General features: G+C 47.4%; 1 protein-coding gene across 12 annotated transcripts in view; it reads left to right on the forward strand.

The window, feature by feature from the left end:
• Positions 1-10,767, forward strand: part of LOC139551797 (pleckstrin homology-like domain family B member 2) — a 35,225-nt gene extending 24,458 nt beyond the window's left edge. For 8 of the 12 annotated variants that reach the window (XM_071363141.1, XM_071363140.1, XM_071363147.1 and 5 more), the window contains 8 exons: positions 1,390-1,530; positions 3,455-3,554; positions 4,999-5,197; positions 7,151-7,241; positions 7,335-7,481; positions 7,673-7,892; positions 8,170-8,255; positions 8,381-10,767. In XM_071363141.1, coding sequence (XP_071219242.1) covers positions 1,390-1,530; positions 3,455-3,554; positions 4,999-5,197; positions 7,151-7,241; positions 7,335-7,481; positions 7,673-7,892; positions 8,170-8,255; positions 8,381-8,521 — 1,125 coding nt within the window. In that variant the 3' untranslated portion in view covers positions 8,522-10,767. The remainder of the gene's footprint in view (positions 1-1,389; positions 1,531-3,454; positions 3,555-4,998; positions 5,198-7,150; positions 7,242-7,334; positions 7,482-7,672; positions 7,893-8,169; positions 8,256-8,380) is intronic. The other 4 variants (XM_071363145.1, XM_071363146.1, XM_071363144.1 and 1 more) reach the window with 4 other exon arrangements.
• Positions 10,768-11,022: the final 255 nt, after the last annotated feature.

The following is an 11,022-nucleotide window of genomic DNA, read 5'->3' on the forward strand; positions in this document are numbered from 1 at the left end:
ATGAAAAGTATTTGTAACAAATATAATTTTTTCCTTTCTAACACCATGTCCGACTTGGATCCAAGAATGGCTAACATGGGATCTGTGGGTTCTGAAAAAAACTACTCTTTCCCACTGAATTCCCCTCCATGAATTTGCATTGGTAACTTTATGAGCTTCAGAGAATATATCTAACCATGTCTCTTCACTTAAAACTGGATGAAGTTCACCTTACCACCTTTGTCTAAGAATCAATGTGTTATCTTGTTTCATGGCTGATAAAGCACTGTATAAGTTAGTTGTCTGTTGTCTGTATTGTTCCATGGCCGTGGGGGTGCCTTGTAACCTTATCCAGTTTTGGTGTTTGGATAGAAAGCTTCGTACTTGTAGATACCTGAAGAAGTCTGACCTTGGTATATTAAACTCAGAGCTCAGCCTTTCAAATTATTTTAGAGTACCCTTTTCATATAATTGATGGACGTATTGAAGTTTCAAATGTGCCCAGTTTCTAAAACCTGTGTCTAATTGTAGTGGCTTAAAACCCTTCATATGTACAATGGGTGATAACGCTGAGAATCCTGTAGGAAGGTTGAAAACTTGCTGCGTCTCTTTCCGTTCTTTTTATGTGGTTCCTGCCCATTTTCCACAACTCACTCAATATATTTTCCTCAGTCAATGGGAGTACAGGCAGAGGGACAAAAGTAAAGTCTGACTTTTCTATTTCCAGCCATCTTGTACCTGCAGCTTCAGACATTCTGTCATGGCCCTAAATTGGGTTGCAAGCCAGTAATGTTTCAGATTGGGGAGTGCACATCCTCCCTGTTTTAATTTTATTTTTAATTTTTATTGTAGTACTTTATATCTGACCCTGGGATGTCGTCCCTGCCAGATACATCTGGAGATGAGTTTGTCTAATAGCACAAACAGATTTTGGTGGTCAAATTGGAAGTGTTTGAAAGGGGAACAATAATCTAGGTAATACGTTCATTCGAATTGATTCTACACTTCCCGATAGGGTGAGGGGCAGCGCAGACCAGCAGTCCAGATCTCCTTTGATTCTATCTATCAGCTTGGTGTAGTTGGCTTTGTATAACTTATCAAGATCAGCAGCTATAGTATTTCCTAGATATGTGATAGCTTCATTTGACTACTTAAAAGAGAACAATGTTTTTATATAGGGGGTGATATGTGTATTTAAGGCCAGTGCTACCGTTTTATTAACATTCATATTGTACCTGGAGTAACTGCCAAATTGATTTAAGACGTTCTATTAGCTTTGGGACAGACTTCACAGGATCAGACATAGCAGACCTATACTACAACATCGTCAGCGTACAATGATATTTTATGCATTTCATCCCCAACCTTTATTCCTTTAACATGTTGATGTATCTGTTCTGGTCTGTGCAGCACTTTCGCTTTCTAGAGGAGAGGAGGCGGGGCAGTAAGGAGAACTCCTCCCACCTCAGTGACACTCTGCCCCGTAAGAGGAGCCAGCAGGCCCTCAGTCACTACAGCAGCTCTACCCTGGGCCGTAGCCTCTCCCCTAAGGTGAGCATGGAGGACCAACCTCCCCTCCCTGGGCCGTAGCCTCTCCCCTAAGGTGAGCATGGAGGACCAACCTCCCCTCCCTGGGCCGTAGCCTCTCCCCTAAGGTGAGCATGGAGGACCAACCCCCCCCCCCCCCCCCCTGGGCCGCAGCCTGTCCCCTAAGGTGAGCATGGGGGACCAACCTCCTCTCCCTGGGCCGTAGCCTCTCCCCTAAGGTGAGCATGGGGGACCAACCTCCTCTCCCTGGGCCGTAGCCTCTCCCCTAAGGTGAGCATGGAGGACCAACCCCCCCCCCCCCTGGGCCGTAGCCTCTCCCCTAAGGTGAGCATGGAGGACCAACCCCCCCCCCCCCCCTGGGCCGCAGCCTCTCCCCTAAGGTGAGCATGGAGGACCAACCCCCCCCCCCCCCCCCTGGGCCGCAGCCTGTCCCCTAAGGTGAGCATGGGGGACCAACCTCCTCTCCCTGGGCCGTAGCCTCTCCCCTAAGGTGAGCATGGGGGACCAACCTCCTCTCCCTGGGCCGTAGCCTCTCCCCTAAGGTGAGCATGGAGGACCAACCCCCCCCCCCCCCCTGGGCCGTAGCCTCTCCCCTAAGGTGAGCATGGAGGACCAACCCCCCCCCCCCTGGGCCGCAGCCTCTCCCCTAAGGTGAGCATGGAGGACAACCCCCCCCCCCCCCCCTGGGCCGTAGCCTCTCCCCTAAGGTGAGCATGGAGGACAACCCCCCCCCCCCCCCCCCCTGGGCCGCAGCCTGTCCCCTAAGGTGAGCATGGGGGACCAACCTCCTCTCCCTGGGCCGCAGCCTGTCCCCTAAGGTGAGCATGGGGGACCAACCTCCCCTCCCTGGGCCGCAGCCTGTCCCCTAAGGTGAGCATGGGGGACCAACCTCATCTCTCTGGGCCGCAACCTGTCCCCTAAGGTGAGCATAGGCAACCAAACTCCACTTCCTGGGCCGCAGCCTGTCCCCTAAGGTGAGCATGGGGGACCAACCTCACCTCCCTGGGCTGCAGCCTGTCCCCTAATGTGAGCATGGGGGAGCCAGACCAACCTCCTCTTCCTGGGGGCAGCCTGTCCCCTAAGGTGAGCATGGGGGACCAACCTCCCCTCCCTGGGCCGCAGCCTGTCCCCTAAGGGGAGCATAGGCAACCAGCCTCCTTTTCCTGGGGACAGCCTGTTCCCTAAGGTGAGCATGGGGGACCAACCTCACCTCCCTGGGCCGCAGCCTGTCCCCTAAGGTGAGCATGGGGGACCAACCTCCCCTCCCTGGGCTGCAGCCTGTCCCCTAATGTGAGCATGGGGGAGCCAGACCAACCTCCCCTCCCTGGGCTGCAGCCTGTCCCCTAATGTGAGCATGGGGGAGCCAGACCAACCTCCCCTCCCTGGGCTGCAGCCTGTCCCCTAATGTGAGCATAGGCAACCAACCTCCCCTCCCTGGGCTGCAGCCTGTCCCCTAATGTGAGCATGGGGGAGCCAGACCAACCTCCTCTTCCTGGGGGCAGCATGTCCCCTAATGTGAGCATAGGCAACCAACCTCCCCTCCCTGGGCTGCAGCCTGTCCCCTAATGTGAGCATGGGGGAGCCAGACCAACCTCCTCTTCCTGGGGGCAGCATGTCCCCTAAGGTGAGCATGGGGGAGCCAGACCAACCTCCTCTTCCTGGGGGCAGCCTGTCCCCCAAGGTGAGCATTTGGGGAACCAGATCAACCTCTCCTCCCTGGGGCGTGCTGGGCAGAGGACAACCACAGGGGTTAGATCAGCAGTGCACAACTCTAGTCCCTCAGGACCTTAATTTCTCTAAATGTAATCATTAATTGATAATGCCATTGAATCCCAGAGTCCCCGCATCTGATTACTGGAGCATTGGGTTAGAGAGACACTTACCAGGTCATCTCACTCTCTGTTGTGTCCGTCTGTCTACTCTGCAGTCCCACCTGCCCCTGTCCCAGAGCTCCAGCTGTGGTAGTATCATCCCCCGGGGCTTCTCTATCTCTCCCAGAGTTCTGGAAACTCGACGCCTGCTCAAGGGTGAGCAAAAACAGTTTTTTGTTTTGTGAACTTATGTGCATGTCTGGGCATACTTCAATTTGTATTTTGTTTTTATGATGATGACCTATTGTCTAGAAGTTCAATATTAGTTGTCCGTAGCTTATGGCTGCCTACACCATAACCCCACCACCACCATGGGGCACTGTTCACAACGTTGACATCAGCAAACCACTCACCCACACGACGCCATACGCCCAGTACAGTTGAAACCGGGATTAATCTGGGAAGAGCACACTTCTCCAGTGTGTCAGTGGCTATCGAAGGTGAGCATTTTCCCACTGAAGTCAGTTACGACGCCGAACTGCAGTCAGGTCAAGACCCTGGTGAGGAGGATGAGCACGCAAATGAGCTTCCCTGAGACAGTTTCTGACAGTTTGTGCAGAAATTCTTTGCTTGTGCAAACCTACAGTGTCATCAGCTGTCCGGGTGGCTGGTTTAAGACGATCCCGCAGGTGAAGAAACCGAATGTGGAGGTCCTGGGCTGACATGGTTACACATGGTCTGTAGTTGTCGGGCCGGTTAGACGCACTGCCAAATTCTCTAAAACGACGTCGGAGGCGGCTTATGGTAGAGACATGAACATTACATTCCTTCAGTCAGCATGCCAATTGCACTCTCCCTCAAAACTTGAGACATCTGTGGCATTGTGTTGTGTGACAAAACTGCACATTTTAGAGTGGCCAGCACAAGATGCACGTGTGTAATGATCATGCTGTTTCATGATATGCCACACCTGTCAGGTGGATGGATTATCTTGGCAATGGAGAAATGCTCACTAACAGGGATGTAAACACATTTGTGCACAACATTTTAGAGAAATAAGCTTTTTGTACAAATGGAACATTTCTGGGATCTTTTATTTCAACTCATGAAACATGGGACCAACACTTAACATGTTCCGTTTATATTTTTGGTCAGTGTTGTAACACCATCTCATTATCTCTCTGTCTCTCTCTAGCTTTTCTCTAATCATTCATGGATTCCCTGCCTCTCTCCGTACCTGCTGCCTGTTTCTCACGGCATGCTAGCTACATGCTGCAGAGATAGACATTCATAGCTTTTCCTTTCTTGAGTGGTCAATATTGCATGTCAGTCTGTTAGTTAACATGGACTGCCACAGGGCATCTTTCCCCCAGTGTCCATTAGCATCGGTCTGAGCAGGAAAGACATATTCAGCTATACTCTGATAGTATCTCAAGCAGAAGTAACTAGAGCCTTTGGGAACAGGTCTGAGGGGGTTGAATGACCATGCCCATTTCAGTGTTGGAGGGGAATATACTATTTGTGTATCAGCAATGCCCTCTGACCAACTGCAAATAAGTTGGGACAGTTAACCAGCAACAAACATTTTAAAATGTTTAATCTAATCTGATAAAACGCTTCATAAAGAGTATGTCTGTCTGTGTGTCCTTCTGTCTCTCAGCAGGCCATAGCCACCTGTACATGAGTGAGAACAGACAGAGACTGGTTGACCTGTGTAGCAGGACCGTGTCTGAGTCCAATGTCTTCCTGGACCCCTTCCACTACGCAGACAATGGCCATGGCTTTGACACGCTCAGTATGGACAGCTCTGACAGCATGGAGACCAGCATCTCTGCCTGCTCCCCAGACAACATCTCCAGGTGATAGAGATAACTGTAGGACCATTGTTCAAGTAGAACAATGATTCAAGTAGGCCCACTGTTAAAGTATGACCATTTTTAGCTCAGTGTGACATTAGTTTAAAGAGCATTTTTATTCAGAGGAGAACCGGGGGCATGGCATGTAAGAGACATGTTATGAATTAGAGAGATGTGACTCAGCATCATTCCATATTATGGTTCTTTACACGTTCTGTGATTTTAAGCGAAGCGTGCAGGAGTGAGGCTGAGTGAAGCGTTCAGTAGTGAAGCTGAGTGAAGCATTCAGGCGTGAAGCGGGCAGGAGTGAAGCTGAGTGAAGCGTTCAGGTGTGAAGCTGAGTGAAGCATTCAGGCGTGAAGCTGAGTGAAGTGTTCAGGCGTGAAGCTGAGTGAAGCGTTCAGGAGTGAAGCTGAGTGAAGCGTTCAGGTGTGAAGCTGAGTGAAGCGTTCAGGTGTGAAGCTGAGTGAAGCGTTCAGATGTGAAGCTGAGTGAAGCGTTCAGGCGTGAAGCTGAGTGAAGCGTTCAGGTGTGAAGCTGAGTGAAGCGTTCAGGCGTGAAGCTGAGTGAAGCGTGCAGGCGTGAAGCTGAGTGAAGCGTGCAGGCGTGAAGCTGAGTGAAGCGTGCAGGTGTGAAGCTGAGTGAAGCGTGCAGGTGTGAAGCTGAGTGAAGCGTGCAGGTGTGAAGCTGAGTGAAGCGTGCAGGTGTGAAGCTGAGTGAAGCGTTCAGGTGTGAAGCTGAGTGAAGCGTTCAGGAGTGAAGCTGAGTGAAGTGTTCAGGAGTGAAGCTGAGCGAAGTGTTCAGGCGTGAAGCTGAACGAAGCATGCAGGAGTGAGGCAGGGTGAGAGCCCCAGTTGGAGGGCTGACTAGCAGGAAGTGGGGTGGCTGAGGCTGGTGCAGAAGGGTCAGGTTACACACACAGCTGAGGTTTCAGTGAAGGGGCCCAGCCACCGTGGAGATCCAGCCCATCAGTACTGTTACTGTGTCGCTGGGATAGTGCCAAGAGGCTGAATCTGATGTGAGTAAAGAGCTTGTTTGTGTGCTTGTTTGTTGGTGCTTGGTTGTCTGTTGTAGAGAAGAGGCTGTGTTTGTTTAAACCAAAAGTATGCTTTTTGGATCCTTTGTTGTTACGTGTGTGTTATTGTCTTTAATCAAGTACTAGTACTTTGTCAACCATGTTCTTGTCAGAAATAATCAGTTAGATAAAATCAGTTGAACCCTCAGACAAAAGTTGATTATGCTTAACAGACACATGGTTCTGCAGACTGTTTTCCATTAGATCTCATGCTCTTCCAAGTGAAACTATTAGATTCACTCTAAATCTTTAGGATATCCTGTTACAATGGGAAAACAATGTTTATTTATAGATCTCTGCATGTGTCGGCAGGTAGCCTATAAAGAAACACATTTATCAACATAAGAGGTCTCCAAATCATTACTCTGAATTGACCGAGGTGGACCAGAACATTTACTTGTGGGATCAGAACATTTTATTTTGTTAGTGAGGATGCTGAACGTGTCTTGGCCATATGTTGTCCAGCTGTCTCACACCCAGTTTAATAAGCAGAAGAGGTGTTTTTTAATAAGCAGAAGAGGTGTGTTTTCTACTTTACTGATTCTGTACACCTAGGACCACCCTGAAAGTTAAAATTGGTTAAGTGTGTGTGAGAGTTAAATAAAGGTCACGTTTAAAAAATAAAAAAGTGTGTGAGTGTGATCTTGGTCAGTCCATGCAGTATATACAGGATGGAAAAATATGAGAGCAAATGTATGGTCTATACGTTGTACAGAATGTGATGGTATGACTGGTGCAGAGGTGCAGTGTTTGTTAACTTTATAGTAAGGGCCCTGGTCTGGAATTTAACTCACACTTAATAGGTTCCAGGATGGACAGTCCTTTTTCTGGTGGGCGTGTGTACTCTCCTTGCTTTGTGTTTATGAAACCTTTTTCCACAGTGCCAGCAGATCCAACGTAGGAAAGATTAAGGAGATGGAACGTTTGTTACGAGAAGCCCAGGCTGACAAGCATCGACTCCTTGAGCACAAGGTAATGAAGCCTTCATAACTAAAACCATCTCTACTGTCCTTTTTGTGTGTGTGTGTTGACCATGCTGTAACTTTCTGTGTGTGGCGTGTATAGGAGCGTGAGATGGAGGTGCGTAGGCAGGCCCTGGAGGAGGAGCGGAGGAGGAGGGAGGACCTGGAGAAGAGACTGCAGGAGGAGACCAGCAGGAGGCAGAAAATGATCGAGAGGGAGGTGAAGTTACGCGAGAAACAGAGGGCACAGGTGAGAGATCCAGAAAGGGATGGGCCAATAATCATAATACCAATCATTTCAGATGCATGGTAATTTAATTAGGCCATAGCTTTAAAATGCTTTAAAGCAACTATGACATTTGAAAGAAAAATGTCTATCAGATCTTTAGCTTTCAGGCATGGGCTCTACACAGACCAGACACCTCTGACCCCTGTCCCCAGGCCCGGCCGCTGACACGCTACCTCCCTCAGAGGAAGGATGACTTTGACCTCCATGGTCACATCGAGGCAGCTGGACACAACCCAGACAACTGCTACCACCTGGCCATCACAAATAAAACCTGCAGAGGGTTCCTGGTCAAGATGGGTGGTAAGATCAAGACCTGGAAAAAACGCTGGTTTGTCTTTGACCGGAACCGCAAGACCCTGGCCTACTACGCAGGTACCTACTCTTTCTCTCTCCTTCTTCTACTTCTGATATTCTCTCTCTCTCTCTCTTCTCTCTCTTCTATCTCTTCTCTCTCTCTTCTCTCTCTGTCTGTTGCAGCTGTAAATGGTAGATTAATCAGAGCACTGCAAGAAAAGCAGTGATGACATCATCACCATCAAGCTATGCTGTTTTACTCTGGAAATCTAGGAAGAGCTTTGATTCAAGTGTTTTTTGTTTCACCACCCATAAACATGGTCATTCCAGTGCTACAGTCTGTGCTCTCTTACAGACAAACATGAGGTCAAGATGAAAGGGGTCATATACTTCCAAGCTATAGAAGAGGTTTACTATGACCATTTAAAGAATGCACACAAGGTAAGGGACAAATTATATACACATTTAAAGTATTGAAGTATCCGTATTTTATGCTAAGAAACATTTTTTTTTTTTAACTATAGTGACATTGCTTTTCTTTTTGCTCCGTCCACCCTCCCTTCCAGAGCCCCAACCAATGTCTGACGTTTAGTGTGAAGACCCATGACAGGGTGTACTACATGGTGTCTCCCTCCCCTGAGGCTATGCGCATCTGGATGGACGTCATCGTTACAGGGGCGGAGGGATACATGCAATTCATGGTCTAAACCAGTGGCGGCTGATGATTGGCTGAATGCCCGGGGCGCGAGGTGGTTGGAATTGTCAACAAAGCAGCATGACATATGATGCCAAGTTTTCGAGCTACTGGTAGTTTCTTTGAGAAGATATATAAAGCGATCTGTGCATTTGAACAACAGCATAAATGACCACTGCTGCACATGCTGCCACTGTTTTGAACAGATTAGATTATACTATTTAGAATGAGAAGCAGGTCTTGAACGAACGGGAACGTAACAAGCATGCAGATGCAGTAAGTGAAAACACATTATCTAACTGGTGTAATATAGCTAATATACTGTCACAAAGCATGATGCGCTAGCCACTTCATTCTGAATATTTTCCATATTTCCGAGTTAGATATTAGTTTAGAAAGACTTGTAATTGGCATGGGAGCTAACTACCTAGCAAGTTACCAGATAGCTATAACTAGCTAGCTGCTTGTCAAAGGTAGATAACTGGTTAATTTTACAAAACAATCTACTAAACTATTTCTCAATGTTTATAAAAATGACTATCTGGCTTAATTAATTTGATCATGCTGTTTCAGTCCACACTACATGTCGCCCTGTCACCTACGAGAGAACCAAATGAACAACATGGGGGGAAACAATACAATTGGCCAGCCACCGTCATGCTTTTTTGTCCTACCAGATCCCCAATGAGAAAGTTCTAGCTAGTGTATCCCTCTGTCTTTCGACACTTGTTGGATGTAGATGTCAGGTCCCAGGCTCCAATGACCGTTATGGCTATTTATTTACAAGTTAATTACAATTAGATTGTTGCTTTAGCGCCATCTGTACTTGATAGAGCACACATCTGTACCTGATCTGGTGCGAGAGACTCATTGGGAGGGAGTCTAGAACAGAGCCAGGAGTTCTGATAGAGCATGCATTTGAGCGTCCCAGGACAGTCCATTAACTTTGTACTGTTATAATTTATGCTAAGAAATCCTGCGATTTCATTGGGGCAGTTCCCCCTCATAGCAAATAGCTGGCAAGACAATATAAGCAATGTTTGCATGGCATATGCACCCGCGAGGGACAGAGTAGTAAGTAACTGAACAGCTGTTTTTTATTTTTTTAATAGGAACATGTACACATTTACTGCACTTTTATGAGCATTTAAAACATAATTCATTAATTATATAATATATTCTGTATTTTTATATGAGTATTTTTTATACAAATATTTTTTGTTGACCAATCACAATTGGGGCACTGCCCCCGCTACTGGTCTAAACAACCCCCCATCCTGACCCCAGACTCTCAGATGACTAACAATCAGGGAATATACTCTCCTCCAGTCCCATCGGTGCCTAAAAGACAAAACAAGTTGACTGGTCAGGTTTGAGAACCTCTGTGACCTCAGCACAATACCCTTCTGGTTTTTAGCTTTGTAACCACTTTTATTTCCATCTTACTTCAGTGAGCCCAGCTCTCTCCTCCTCTTCCGGATTCAGCTGATGTAATGGTAATCTGATACTTCGCAGTCTAGCAGGGAAGGACTTCCTATGGAGGATTGGGTGCCCAGTGCCGCTTGTTCATTCGGAAAGGACTTACTCAGAAGATTGTGATACTTATCGCTTTACGTTTGGAGAGGAGCCTTTTGGCACCTTAACATGGTTTACCCTCATAATATTTCAGGACTGTTAATGACCCAGAGTCTATGTCTGAGGTGTATTATGTAGTCTGATAGGCTCACAGTGTACTAGAGATTACTGCCCATTCAGGACAAGATACTTCTCTTCCATTGTGGCATAGTGAGATTACACATCGAATCCTTTAAAGTAGAATATATTATTCATATTATTTATGAGTAGAATCATAGGATTGAGACTGCCATTGGATATAATATTATAATATATGCCATTTCACAGACGCTTTAATCCAAAGCGATTTACTGTCATGCATGAATGTATTTCACGTACGGGTAGTCCCGGGAATCAAACCCACTACCCTGGCGTTGCAAGGCCCATGCACTACCAATTGAGCTAACGCCTCTACTTCTCTGGGTTGAGAAGAGGACCAGGGCCTGGTTTCCCAAAAGCATCTTAAGGCTCAATGGTTCTAAAGATGAATTTAGCCTTAAGATGCTTTTGGGAAACCGGGCCCAGATTGATTAAAGGAACACAAGCTGTCCCATCCTTTTCATCATCCAAATTGACCTGGCTGTTGATTGGTCAACCAAAGCTCTCCCTCTGTTTTCCTTCCAGCTGGACAGTCTCTTTTTTTCCCTCAAACACTCCCTCTCTCTCCGGGGCCAAACCCTCCAGAGACTGTCTAGCATCTGCACAGACTGAGAGGACAATATGTCCCTCCAGTGGAAAACCCAAGGTGATGCACATCACCGATGTGTGTCCTTTGTACCCTACTGTTGCTCAGGAACATGGAGATAACAGGGGAAACCCTGAAACACCAGGGACTTGAAGGGTTTGAAAGTACCTCTCTCAGCACTATGTACCAAAGACATACCATGTCTCTATTTAATA

This window comes from Salvelinus alpinus, chromosome 24, assembly GCF_045679555.1.
Source record: "Salvelinus alpinus chromosome 24, SLU_Salpinus.1, whole genome shotgun sequence".
Lineage (NCBI taxonomy): Eukaryota > Metazoa > Chordata > Actinopteri > Salmoniformes > Salmonidae > Salvelinus > Salvelinus alpinus.